We start from the raw sequence: 13,803 nt of genomic DNA, 5'->3' as shown, positions 1-13,803 counted from the left end.
TGAGTTTTTAAAATTTAAAATTAATTTAAATTATTTAGAGAGTACTTCTAATCCTACAATTTTATTTCTAAATTTATCTTTAGGCGTTATGTCATTATTTATCTAAAAAAGGTATTCGATACTTCATCATAATTTTAAAAGAAATTATATGAATTTATTTATTTTATTTATTTTATTTTCAAATATACCTTTTATTAGCATTTTGAAATATCATTACATTAATTTTATATTTTTTAGTCAAATGGAATTTTTAAGTACAAATCTCAACCTACTTAAAAGCCAAAAATTTACACATAATTTAATCTAAATTTTATTGAATTTTGTTCATTTCAGAAACTCTTTATCTAAGTTTTAAGAAACAAATAATATTTTTGTTACAATGATTTACACCATCTATGCTTTTATAAAGGACACAAGCGTACACACAAAAACTAGTAATTTTTTTCATTTTTTAGACAATGGAGTTTCCTTGTTTAGATTTAAACGTTTAACTTGATAGATTTTCTAAATGTAATTTTATGCAATTCTAGTTAAATTTATTTTCTTCGGAGTATTTCGTTATATATGTAAAATATAAGGATATTTCTACTATATATATATATATATATGTATGTATGTATGTATGTATGTATGTTTGTGGGTATGTGTGTGATATATATATATTGTTTGTCTATTTTTTTTCGCTAACTAGAATTTTTTTTCTTAAGTTCGAATATTAACTTTTGTAAAGTCCAGATTCTATATGTAATTTTATATAATTTTGATTAAATTTACATTTTTTTTAAGAATAATTGGTCTTACTTTTAAAAGTTGTCTCTAAATAATTTATACTAATCATATTTCTATATATAAAAAATAGAAATTTATTTCTCAAAGAAATGTAAGGTAAGACTGTATATTGTAGACCCATCAAAGTCTATTCCTTCTCTGAACTCTGCATGCGTGAGAGTTTTGTGCACCGGGTCGTCCTTTCGGTAAAATGATTTGCACTATTCATACTTTTCTATATTATGTAAGTAATTAAAAGAACTAATCTAAAAATGCGGCTCTGACATGGGAGATGTGTTTGAGTTATTTCTTATTGTGTACAAAAATCTAAACACGCGGCTAATTAATATCTTCAAGATAAATATTTACCATTTCTTAAAAAATAGAAATTAATTTCACCGGTCATTTAATTAGAATGAGAACAAGGGAGAGAGATGAATGAACCTAATGTAAAGTTAATTATTTTATTATGCGCTTAAGAACCTTAAATTTTCCATGAAAATATTTTTTAAGGGCAAAAGAGAATATGATTTACCATAATATTAATAGCACTCCAAGCCCCACATACATACTTTCCTCAAAATAGTCTCATATAATTTTTCAAAAATTGAAAATTAAAATTTATTTGTCATTATCTATAAGCAACACGGAGTGCAGTATAAATTACATTTATTTTTAATGTGTTATTGACAATTATGTCTCATTCTTTGCACAACCAAATGACAGATATTTCCTTTCCTCGCTTTTGCCTTTTTACTTACAAAATTTATCGCTTAATAAATTAAAAAATAAATATAAAGCACGAAGTTAAAATAAAATAGGCAAATATTTGAAGTCTACCCCTTTCTTTCTCAACTTTGATTTAATTTTTGTGTGATGTTAATTTTCATTGGGAATGGTGTGGATACAGAGTGGATCCCACTTGATTCTAGGCTAGCTTTTTCGTCATCTCTCTCTCTCTCTCTCTCTCTCTCATGCATGGCAACTGGCCTCTATGTATATATGGAAAGTTTGCATTTATTTGGTTCAAAGTTGTGACCAGAAGCGTTCTAGTGCTTGCCTGCTTTTAGAAACTTGGTTTTGCTCAAATCCAGAGAAAGGCTGGTATTTTGGAATTGGGTTTCTTTTACCAGTGCAGAACTCTGGATCGCATTCATACTCTTATAGACATACATCTGCTTTCTCAGTTTCATCAAAGGCCCTTTATTTCATTTTTTGCAGGCCACAGATTGTTCATCTTTCAGGATTCATCTACTGCCTCAGGGTAAGACTCCTTCTTCTTCTTCTTTCCTGGCGAATGATTATGTATACATGTATAAAACTTTGATTCCTTATCTTTCTTCTTTCCTTTTGAATATATTGAATGCCATATAAATTTATTGATAGATGTATCTTCCGCCTGGCGAGTACAATTAATGAATTTATTTTATTTTATTACCTTGATTTCTTTCCATATAATGAATTAAAATATGTGATTTTCTCTCAGAAAAAAAATTCTTGCCAAACAAATAACTCACCCCTCCTAACTTATGACTATTTGCTACGGGATTGTGTTTGAAAATTCGGATTTAGGTCTTGGATTTGAACGTAACGCAGTTTATTCTTCCTCCTAATTTGTGATAATTAACTTTCACATATTATTTTTATGAAAATCATAAATAGAGAAACAATATTATGGGAGGGTACCTAAGTCTCTATGTTCCTTTCTATTTTTTTGGGATTTTGGGTTCGACTCGATCTATAGCTTTTGGCTCCATTTTAATCACATTCAACAAAACATTTCATTGCCCATTTATGTACTTTTTTATTCATCATAATCATAGAATGCCCTTCACAACCAAACATTATTTAATATTTATACATACATGATCAAATATACTATTAACCCAAAAGCCTAAATTACCTAATAAATTGATGAATCATAGCCAATAAATATTATAGCAGAACTTAATTGGGATTTCAAAAAACCGTTGGACTGTTTAGGTGGGGGGTCTGAGTTGTCCATCTCTCTCTTGTCTTGAAACCGCAATTTATGATCGACCATTGGTAAATGGTAATACATTAAATGTGTAGGAGTTATTCCCCCCCAAAAAACAAAGCAAACATCTCTCTCTTTCTTCCCCTCCCTCCATTGCATTCTCTTGAGAGTTTCCTCTTTTGTTTTGGATAAACTTCATAGGGGATGTTTGCTGATAAATCATATCTTTCTTGATTCAAGTAAGTTTTTTCTTCTTTCTTCTTTTCCTCTATGTGAAAAATTTTATTTGTGTTCATTTCATGTGATGAAAGAATCATTAATTTGAGGTTATGGGCATACCCCAACCAAAACCCAAACAGGGAAAGAAAGAGGACATGGTGGATTTACTTTCTGAACATTGGGTTGAGATGTTAATTTCTCTTCCCTTATTTTTAGGATGAACTGAACTTTTTTTTTAAAAGGTGTTACGTTCTTCATGGTGATGCCCATTAAAAGGATGCATTTTTGGCTGCCTTAATTAACATGAAAGTGATAATAAATACAGATATCGAATATGGATTGAGAAATGCTGGTTGCTAGCTGTTTTTAATTTCCCTTCTGTCAGATGATGATTCAGTGAAACCCAATTTTGTCTTTGGGAAAAAATTGCAGGAGGGGAAGAAGATGATCACCAGGTGTTTGTTGTTGGTTTCCTTGTTGATCCACTCAACCTTGGCACTGAAGGATTCAAGGGCAGCCTCATCACCATGGCAGACTCTAAATGGTAACTAACATATATGCAAATTTTCATATTGTCTTCAACAATTCATGATCATCAAAAAAAAAGCAGGAAACATATATTTATACTTATTTACATGGTGGGAATTCTTTTGCATTGTAAAAAACTGCAGGGGATGAGCCCATTGTAATAGCGCGGGGCGGGTTATCGGGGGTGTTTCCGGAATCCAGCTCCCTTGCCAATGAGCTGACCAAGACCCTTAGTTTGGCAGGCACAGCTTTGTACTGTGACCTGCAACTGAGCAAAGATGGTGAGGGATTTTGCCAGTCAGCTATAAGGTTGGAGAATTCAACAACCATAGCTGATGTCTACCCAAAGGGATCCAGAAGATACAATGTAAATGGGCAGGATATGCAAGGCTGGTTTGCTTTGGACTTCACATCTGATCAGCTCTTCAACCAGGTCACTTGTAAGTCTTCTTAAAACAATCCTCCCCTTCCCCACTTCCACCTCTCTCTCTCTCTCTCTCTCTCTCTTTATATATATATATATATATATATATCAAAAGATTTTTTTCTCTCCTTCCCCCCCCCTCTCTCTCTCTCCATATATATATATATATATATATATATATATATATATATATATATATATTGGGTGTTCCCTTTTGGGGGTTTCTTTTTCCAAAGTCAAACAAAGAAAAACATATCTGCGTAGTACTTACGAGATGGTTTGGGCTACTTTTATTTGATCATTTCTTATGGAAAAGGATTTATTTGGAAAATAGTAATTATTTGGAAAAGTATTGATAACAAGTACTTACTATATATTTGGTACATATGAATGGAATGAAATCGAGAGAAATCAAGAGAAATGGAATTGAATTTGTTACTTGATTTCACATGTTTTCGATTAAAATTTTCATTCCATTCCTTCCTTATTCGCAAACATTTGGATAATTGAAAAGGTGTTAAAAGTGACAAATACTATTTTTATGGTCATGTTTGAAAATAAATACTGAGCAGAAGGTCTTACAAAAATCTCGTGCTTGCTACTCATTTTTATAAAATAAGTGCTGCTTGACTTATTTTACGGGGAACTTTAGATTTCAAAACTTTTCCCCTATTTGATTAGCAAGCAAATGGAACAAGAAGTATGTATCAAAATTGTTTATGGTATATTCAAAAGTCTTCATCGAAATAAACACATTAAGTAAAGTTTTGTTCGCAATTGGAATTAGAATTGAATCAAAATCAAAATCGACTAGAATTGAAAATGGAATCACATGTTTTGTTTTTGCCTCTTCTAGATACAAGATAGGAATCAATTTAATTTGTCAACTTTGCTACTTCATAATACAAAAAATTATGTAATTTAATATAAGATAATAATATTATAAATTAATAATTTTTATATTATTATATTTAATTATATAATAATTAATTTATGTTAATAATAATACCATTACCATCATGTACTTTATAATTATTTTTTGCGTGTCATATTCTATGTTATTTCTCACTATCATTATGCTTTATTATTGCTATATTACCAATACTACATTATATTTTATATTTGAAACTATTATTTTATGATTATGCAATTTATTAATTTTAAGTAATAATATAAGATTTTATCTTGCTAAAGTATTTGAAATTTTGTGTATAATAATATAATAAAAAATACCACAATAATGGCATTCTATTTTACTATAAAGTAGCTGGATTATAATGTCATTAAATTTTATTAACATAATTAATAATTATATAAATATTAATATTTTATATTAGGAACATAATTAGTGCTTTAACATATCAGTAATATTTATGTACTAATTATTACTATAATAAATATTAACAAAAATATGTAGATAATTATATTTTAAATTTGTGATAATAATAATGTTATTAATACTTATTATTATATATTTATATTTGTTGATGTTACAATAGCAATTTTTTTATAATAGCAATAGCAATATGTATGTATGTTCATATATGAACATAGTATGTAAACACTTTTGTATATATGTATGCACATACAAATGCATATGTACATGAATATATGTATATATATAGATATGTTATGCATACTTGTGTGAGTGCATAGGTAAATATATACTTGGATATAAGCATATGGTGACTAATATTGATTTTAAACTAGATGTAAGGAATCAAAAGGGGGCCAAAAGAGAAATTTGATTCAAAATTGGAATTGAAATTAGATTACTAAAAGTTAGGAAGTAGAATTAACAATTCTGATTTTGATTCGATTCCCAATTAGGCAATTACCAAAGGCCACCATAATGCATACAAACAAAAAATCAATAAATAATAAAAAAAAAATTTAGTGAAGAGAAGAGAGTCTGCACCATGAAAAATTCCGCTGAGGCTAAAGTGATTTTTGTCATTTCTTCCATGTAGTGGTTCAATCTATATACTCTCGAACAAGTTTGTTCGATGGTACAATGCCACCAACAACAGTGGGGGATGCAGCTGGAGTTAAACCCGATAAATTTTGGCTCAATGTTGAGGTCTCTCTCTCTCTCTCTCTCTCTCTCTCTCTCTCATACACACCCACAAAAGCAGCATTTGGTAGGCTTCTTTTTCCATGAGGACTCCAATAACTGTGCCGCTGCATGACTTACTAGTTATGCACTAGTATTGAATATTGTGAGTTTGTTTATGATGGGTCTTTGGTGTTTGTTCTGAGCTTAATCTATTGCAGTATGACATGTTTTATACCCAACACAAACTCAGCACAGCATTATTCCTACAAAAGGCTCAGCGATATATGCTCATGGATTTCCTGTCATCTCCTGAGATTGGGTTCTTGAGGAATATGAATGGGAAGGTGAACAAAGCAAGAACAAAGCTAATCTTCAAGTTTCTGCAAAAGGATGATGCTGAACCCACAACCAACCAGACATATGGGCTTCTGTTGAAAAATCTGGCTTCAATCAAGTCATTTGCCTCTGGGATTCTTGTCCCCAAAGAGTTCATATGGCCTGTCAATAACGGCCTATATTTGGAAACTTCCACTGCTCTGGTGACTGATGCCCACAAGCAAGGACTTGAAGTCTATGCCTATGGATTTGCGAATGACCTTCCTGCAAGTTATAACTACAGTTATGACCCAACAGCTGAGTATCTGCAGTTTGTGGGTAATTCCCAGTTTTCTGTTGATGGAGTGCTTTCAGATTTCTCTCCCACAGCATCAGAAGCCATTGGTGAGATTTTTGACAAAAAAAAAAAAAAAAAAACAAAAAAACAAAATTTTACTTTGATTAACTGTAAAAAATGAGACGCACTCTTGGTATTATTCAAAAAGAGTATCCTTATCAATGGACCATCATTCTTCTGGTGCAGGATGCCTAGCCCATAACAAGAATGCTACCAGGCTGAAGAAATGTAAGATTTTACCTCTCAAAATCACACACACACACACACACACACACACACAGAGACACACACACACACACACACACACACACACACACACACACACACACACACACACACATATATATATATATATATATATATATATATATCTCAAATGAATTAAGCAACACAAGTGCTGGGCATAATGCTACAACCTCCAACGATAATTAATTCTGCAGTACTTTTCAGGGAATGTGTTGGTCATATCTCACAATGGAGCAAGTGGGGTTTTTGCGGCCAGCACTGATCTTGCTTATCAGCAAGCGGTTGATGATGGGGCAGACATTATAGATTGCTCGGTCCAAATGTCACAAGATGGAGTTCCCTTCTGTTTAAGTTCGCCCGATGTATTAGCCAGTGCAAGTGCGATAGCGTTCATGGCTCGATCAGCCACGATCCCTGAAATTCAACAGAACAGTGGAATATTCTCATTCAATCTCAAATCAAGCGAGATTCAGACTCTTACACGTAAACTACTTTTTTTTTTTCATTGATTTGATTTTATGCAAGTTTATGTATTTATCCCTTAACACAGCTCTAACATTGATCTTTTCATTTTCAGCTCAACTAACAAGTCCTATCCCAAATAGCAACTTGCAAAGAAATCCAGCATACAAGAATAAGGGTAAATTCTGGACATTCGCTGAGTTCCTGGATTTCGCCAAGGCCAAGGCAGTTCCTGGAATTTTGATCAACATAGAGGTAGACTTAAATTTTAACTTGCTCTCCACGGCATATATATACTCTCCGCAGCATACACACATACACACACACACACACACACACATATAGTGAAAAAATCAACTACTTCCAACAAATTATGAGATTTCCCCCACTTGTCAAAATTTTCTCATTATTCTTTTGTAACGGATAGCAAAACTCTTACCATTGTGACAATCCCAGATCAATTTGCTTGTTTTCCTTTGTCCATAATGCTCCATTTATATTTGAAGTTTTAGCTTGACAAATGGAATAATTCTGACCCTCTGATCCACACTACTGCATTCTCAGAATGCTGCCTACCTCGCGTCGAAGAAGGGTCTTAGCGTAACAGATGCAGTTACAAAAGCCTTGAGCAATGCCACCTTCGACAAACAGTCCACCCAAAAGGTCTTGATCCAGTCGGATGACACTTCGGTGTTGTCTGTGTTCAAGAATGTTTCGAGTTACAGAAGAGTATTGTCAATTAAAGAGGCCATAAGTGATGCCCCCAAGAGGCCTGTGGAGATGATCAAGCAATATGCCGATGCGGTTACTCTGTCCAGAAACTCCCTGGTTGAAACCTCCAACTCCTTCACCTCTGCTAATACCACTGTCACCAAAGAAATGCATGCTGCAAACATCTCTGTATATGTCTCAGTTCTCAGGAATGAGTTTGTCACTTTAGCTATGGACTACTTCTCAGATCCTCTAGTGGAGCTTGCTACACTTATTCAGGGTCTCCAGGTTGATGGTGTTGTGACCGAATATCCAGCAACTGCAAATGCATATTTGTGTAAGTCCTTGAACACCCTTCATTATTTTCAAGTCTTTCAACCCGAACTTGTATGCAGCAATTCAATTTACATGAAGATGAATGTAGAAATGAAGATAGATCTTCATTCTGAGTTTACTTTTCACTAGCTTAATATATGAAATATTTGTCAATAACAAAATTTCCAATTTCTCTGGGCATCATTTCAGCAACCAAATGTTCTGACCTCGATGTGGACAGCGAGTATCCTTTAATCCCAGTAGAAACGGGTTCTCTGCTTGCTTTGGCTCCACAAGATGCACTGGAACCAGCATCAGCTCCCCTGCCCTCACTAGATGTTTCAGACGTTGTAGACCCACCTCTGCCTCTTGTGACTGCTGTCATCAATGGCTCAGAGCCTGTGCTTGCTCCTGCGCCTGCTGAAACACACCGTTCCACCTGTACTGGCCTTGTTGCTAACATGGGTCTATCTCTTTTGGCAGTTGCAATGCTAAGTTTACTGTCTCTGGGGTATCAACATTGATTTGTTTATTTGGCATGGAGCTGAAACTGAATACCTTTACCTTTGTGTTTTCCAGTTTCTCCAGGCTCTTTTCTTCTTTCTTTTCCCTATGTAATTTGTACTGTAGGAAATCATTGGATTTGTTTCACACAATGTCTGATGTGAGAGGAGGATTTGAATGGTATAGCGATATGAATGTTTGATCCAGAATTTAAATACATTTATTATACTGAACAGAATCATTTAGAAGACAGATTTTCAAAGAGAGCAATCATACTACTTCCTTTTCTCCTATGAACTATATCTCAACTTCCTTTCAAATGGAGAGAAGATCAATTTAGTCTCTAAAATACATTAACCTCTTGCACCTTACTCTGCAATTACATCTTCCATTGCCACTATGATGAACAACACCCACAGATTTCTTACAAATGCAATGTATTGTATTAAATGTGTTGAAAGTGAAATATTAAATTTCTTAATATTTCTTCCTTGACTCTTTCATACAATGTAAGGCCTTATTTATAGGTGAAGGAATGGGGAGGATTTCTAACGCCTAACCAATGTGGGACTAACTATACACACTAACTATTCATCCAACACTCCCCCTCAAGATGGGCAAAAGATATTATAGAGACCCATCTTGCTATAAATAGAAGAAAACACAGTAGAATAAAGTCCTTTGCTCAAGATATCAGCAAATGGATCGCAGGAGCGGACACAAGGAATGCAAATCTGTTGTCTATCCAATTTATCTTTGATGAAGTGGTGATCAATCTCAATATGCTTCATCCTTCATGCTGCAATGGATTATTAGCAATGTTAATTGCTGCCTTATTGTCACAAAAAAAAAAAAAAGCCAAGGAGAAGGTGGGAGAAGTCATAATTCGCTGAGCAATTGTTGTAACCACAACAACTCACACACACCTTGAGCCATAGCTCAGTATTCAACTTCAGCATTGGAACGCGCAACAACATCTTATCTTGTTTTTTGCTACACCAGGTAACCAAGTAACCACAAACATAAGTACAATAACCAGAGGTGGATCTACGATCATCCAATGATCCACCCTAGTCAGCATTAGTGTATGCTTCCACCTTCAGGTGACAATGCTTGAAGAACAATAAACCATGTCTAGGTGAGCCCTTCAGAAACCTTAAGATACGATTAATTGCTTTTTCGTGACGTGTACGTGGATCATGCATGTATCAACTAACAACACTAACCGCATAAGCAATCTCGAGCTGTGTATGGAAAAGATAAATTAATCTCCTTACTAGATGTTGGTACTGCTCACGATCAACTGGGGTGCCAAAATCAGCAATAATGCGATGATTTTGTTCAAATGGTGTAGCAACAGGACAACAATCCAACATACCAATCTCAATCTTAAGGTCTAACACGTACTTACTTTGGGATAAGAAAATACCTCGTGAAGACCTAGCAACTTCAATTCCAAGAAAATAGCAAAGTTTTCCAAGGTCCTTCACTTCAAATTCTTTTGAAAGTCCGTCCTTCAAACATGTGCTTTCAGTGAGACCATCACTTATTACCACAATATCATCTACATACACGACCAAGATAGTTAACTCCCCCGGTTGTGTTGAAAGAATAGAGTATGATCAGCATTACTCAGTTGGTGATTCATGGAAAGGATAACTAGTCTAAAATGATCAAACCAAACCCTTGAAGATTGCTTCAAGCCATACAAAGAGCAGCATAGCCTGCACACTTTGTTAGCAGTAGAAGGGCCAGAAAAACAAGGTGGAATCTTCATATAAACGTCTTCCTACAAATTTCCATGCAAAAAGGCATTCTTGAGATCAAGCTGAAAATGATCCCAACCACAATTGACTGCATAGGAAATGAGAGTATGCACATAGTTAAGCTTTGCCACAGGGGCAAAAGTCTCCTTATAATCAATCCCATACATCTGAGTATATCCTTTGGCTACCAATCGAGCCTTATACCTTTCTATCTTTCCTTCAAGTGTTTGCTTTACCGTAAAGATCCATCGACACCCAACTAGTTGTTTTCCCATAGGCAGAGAGACAAGCTTCCACGTCTTGTTCTTGATCAAAGCTCCCATTTCCTCAAGCATTGCTGCCTTCCATCTTGGATCAGCCATAGCATTCCTCCAATTGGAAGGGACTGTAAAAACAGATAATGCAGCTAGAAAACAACTATATTCAGGAGAGAGAGAGACTCATAGGACACAAAATTTCCTATACCATGTACATATCTTATAGGAGGATTACGAGTACGAATACCTTTTCTCAAAGCAGCTGGTTTATCCAAATCAGAGATAAATGGAGAGGAAATAGATGAAATATTACAATCAGTCACAAAAGGAGAAGAAGAAGATGGAGTAGAGGAAGGAGATCTCGGATCATCCATAGGTGAAGGAGTTGGGGTTGGTAAAGTTGGAGTTGAAGAGTGCATGACTGGAACAATCTACAAAGACTCCCCCTGAATTATATTATCTCTATCATCACTATCAAAAGAGCCATCAGTCAGGTTTTTTAACTTCTCATTATTATCAACTGACTCCCCCTAACTAGAACCAGTCTCCCCCTCTCGACTAATGCACTAGAAGAAGAATTAGGAGAGGCAAGAAATTTATAATATTCAATAGGTGAACTAGTAGAGTCATCTATAAATCAGTTACTATAGTATGCCTCCGATTCTCGAAAGGTGACATCCATGTTGACTAATATCCGATTCTCAGTAGGATAGTTACACCGATATCCTTTCTGAGTAGTAGAGTAGCCTACAAACACACACTTCAGAGCTCGGGGATCCAATTTTCTTACATTGGGTATGTGATCTCGAACAAAACACACATATAAATATTTTAAGAGGCACAACAAAAGTAGTATCTCTTGTCAAGCATTGAACAGGTGTCTGAAACTGTAAGGCCTGAAGTGGCATCCGGTTAATCAAATAAGCAACAGTTAGTATAGCCTCACTCCATAAAAAAAATTGGTACATTCATGGAAAAAAGAAGTGAGCGGGCCACTTCTAGCAAATATCGATTCTTTCGTTCAGCAATCCCATTTTAAGCAAGTGTGTGAACACATATTGTCTGATAGAGTATACCATAAATCTCTAAGTACTTTTATTTTGGCATCATATTAAGTGGAAATCATCTTGTGAAACTTCACAAAACAAGAAAACACCTCATCTATACTTTTCAATAAATATAGATCAGACAAGTAACACGACTACGACAATCAATAAAAGTGACAAACCAACGACGCCTCGAAAGAGAAGTAACATTGGAAGGACCGCAAACATAAAAAAAAATAATATCAAATGGTTTCTTACTATGAGAACCAAGAGCAAAATAAGTGCCTCTAGTATGCTTGGCAAACTCACAAGCATCACAAACCAATTTCTTCTTATCACAATGTGCATGGTACAAGGGAAATAAATGAGAAAGAGTTATGAAAGATATATGTCCAAGCCGATGGTGCTGAAGTAGCAATTCTTGAAGAGCCATGTTAGAGGAAGATGACGTAGTTAGACCATCCAACTATCCAACTCAGGACCATTCTTGTAACACCTCAGAAAATGATATGCTTGAGAGTGTAAATATATATTAATTAATTAATTAAATTAAAAATTAATTAATTAATTAATTATCATTAAATTGAATTAATTAAACTAAAGTAATATGATGGTTATATATATGTATAAATATATACATATATATATATAAGGATAAATAATATATATATATATATAAGTATATAATAAAATATTTCTTTATTAATGTAAAGCTTCTTGAAGAAGCTTTCTTCAATCCAATTTGAAATTGGATTCAACTCCTACGCCTCTAAGTTCACTCTCTGCTTCCCTCTATACGCTCTCTCTCACCTCACGTCACTCCTCTGTCTCTCTCACTTCTCTTCTCAATTTTTCGGCGGATATTCAGTCGATCGAGAAATGGAAGGTGCCGTTGGATTTCTAACTCTACCACCGACATTTCTACTAGAGCGAATTTGTCATGGGAGCGGCGTAGGCATCACTCTTGGAGAAAGGTATATTTCCTCTAAATTCTTAATTTCTCCTTAAATCTACCGTTAAATCGACGATCAGACACCACTACGAGGTCCTAATTGTGATTGTCGTTATTTTGGTGTGAGTAAATTTCCAATTGGGATTTTTTAGACCCCACTCCAAAGCGAGAGTGAGATTTGAAAAATTAGGTAAATTGGTTATATTTGAGGGTATAATTATTTTTTTTAGAATTTATGGGCTTAAGAAATATTAAAATAATATTTTATTTAGAGTTGATTTAATGGAATTAGAATTCTTGATTCCCGGGTGAGCGCCGCAAGTATCAGTTTGGGATTCCTGTTGGCGGAGTTCAAGAAACTTGGTAAGGGAATAAATTAAGTCAGAATTTTCATGGAAATACTTATTATTCTACAACATTTTATCTCAAAAATTATGTATGATATAAAATTATGTTTGGAAAAATTAGTGCTGTTTATAAGGAATGTTCATATATATATATATATATATATATATATATATATATATATATTATCAAGGAAAATGGTCTAATTTGTGTGGCATGTTTATAAAATCTTATGATTTATGTAATGGTAAAATGTTATGTTTTCAGAACCTTCATGCTATTATTATTTTCGGGAAATGGCTAAAATAGTACAAGAATTATATTTTTCGCAATTTATGAAACGGTGCAAGGGCCGTAATTTATAAAATGGCGCAAGGGCCGTAATTTATGAAATGATGTAAGGGCCGTAATTTATGAAATGGTGCAAGGGTCATAATTTATGTGAAATGGCGCAAGGGCCATAGTTTATATAAAATCGCGTAAAGGCCATAAATTTATATGGTATGATATGAAATGTCATCACAAGGGCTGTAATGAAAGATATGTTATTTTT

The 13,803-nt window shown here is 34.0% G+C and overlaps 1 protein-coding gene across 3 annotated transcripts; it reads left to right on the top strand.

Moving 5' to 3' along the window:
• Window positions 1-1,627: 1,627 nt before the first annotated feature.
• On the top strand, window positions 1,628-9,093 carry LOC131152133 (glycerophosphodiester phosphodiesterase GDPDL6-like). Of its 3 annotated transcripts, none has more exons than XM_058103814.1 (11): window positions 1,779-1,872; window positions 1,990-2,032; window positions 3,398-3,509; window positions 3,637-3,933; window positions 5,888-5,997; window positions 6,192-6,693; window positions 6,833-6,874; window positions 7,097-7,375; window positions 7,470-7,609; window positions 7,919-8,402; window positions 8,591-9,093. In XM_058103814.1, exons 3-11 carry the CDS (start codon window positions 3,410-3,412, stop codon window positions 8,902-8,904), a joined length of 2,268 nt encoding a protein of 755 aa, XP_057959797.1. In that variant the 5' UTR covers window positions 1,779-1,872; window positions 1,990-2,032; window positions 3,398-3,409; the 3' UTR covers window positions 8,905-9,093. The 3 variants fall into 3 exon arrangements, with proteins under 3 accessions (XP_057959781.1, XP_057959797.1, XP_057959789.1); XM_058103806.1 differs by having other exon boundaries at window positions 1,825-1,868; XM_058103798.1 differs by having other exon boundaries at window positions 1,628-2,032.
• The last annotated feature ends 4,710 nt before the right edge of the window (window positions 9,094-13,803 follow it).

This window comes from Malania oleifera, chromosome 1 (genome assembly GCF_029873635.1).
Source record: "Malania oleifera isolate guangnan ecotype guangnan chromosome 1, ASM2987363v1, whole genome shotgun sequence".
Taxonomy (NCBI): domain Eukaryota; kingdom Viridiplantae; phylum Streptophyta; class Magnoliopsida; order Santalales; family Ximeniaceae; genus Malania; species Malania oleifera.
The sequence above is the reverse complement of the archived record's forward strand: the minus strand, read 5'-3'. Positions and strand labels throughout refer to the sequence as shown.

What these genes read in the sequence shown, in the direction of transcription:
- LOC131152133 (XM_058103798.1), top strand. Translation starts at nt 1,763, where the DNA reads ATGTATATATGGAAAGTTTGCATTTATTTGGTTCAAAGTTGTGACCAG. An exon ending in ACCATGGCAGACTCTAAATG is followed by an intron (nt 3,510 to 3,636) that starts GTAACTAACATA and finishes AAAAAACTGCAG; the next exon opens with GGGATGAGCCCATTGTAATA. An exon ending in TGCTACCAGGCTGAAGAAAT is followed by an intron (nt 6,875 to 7,096) that starts GTAAGATTTTAC and finishes AGTACTTTTCAG; the next exon opens with GGAATGTGTTGGTCATATCT.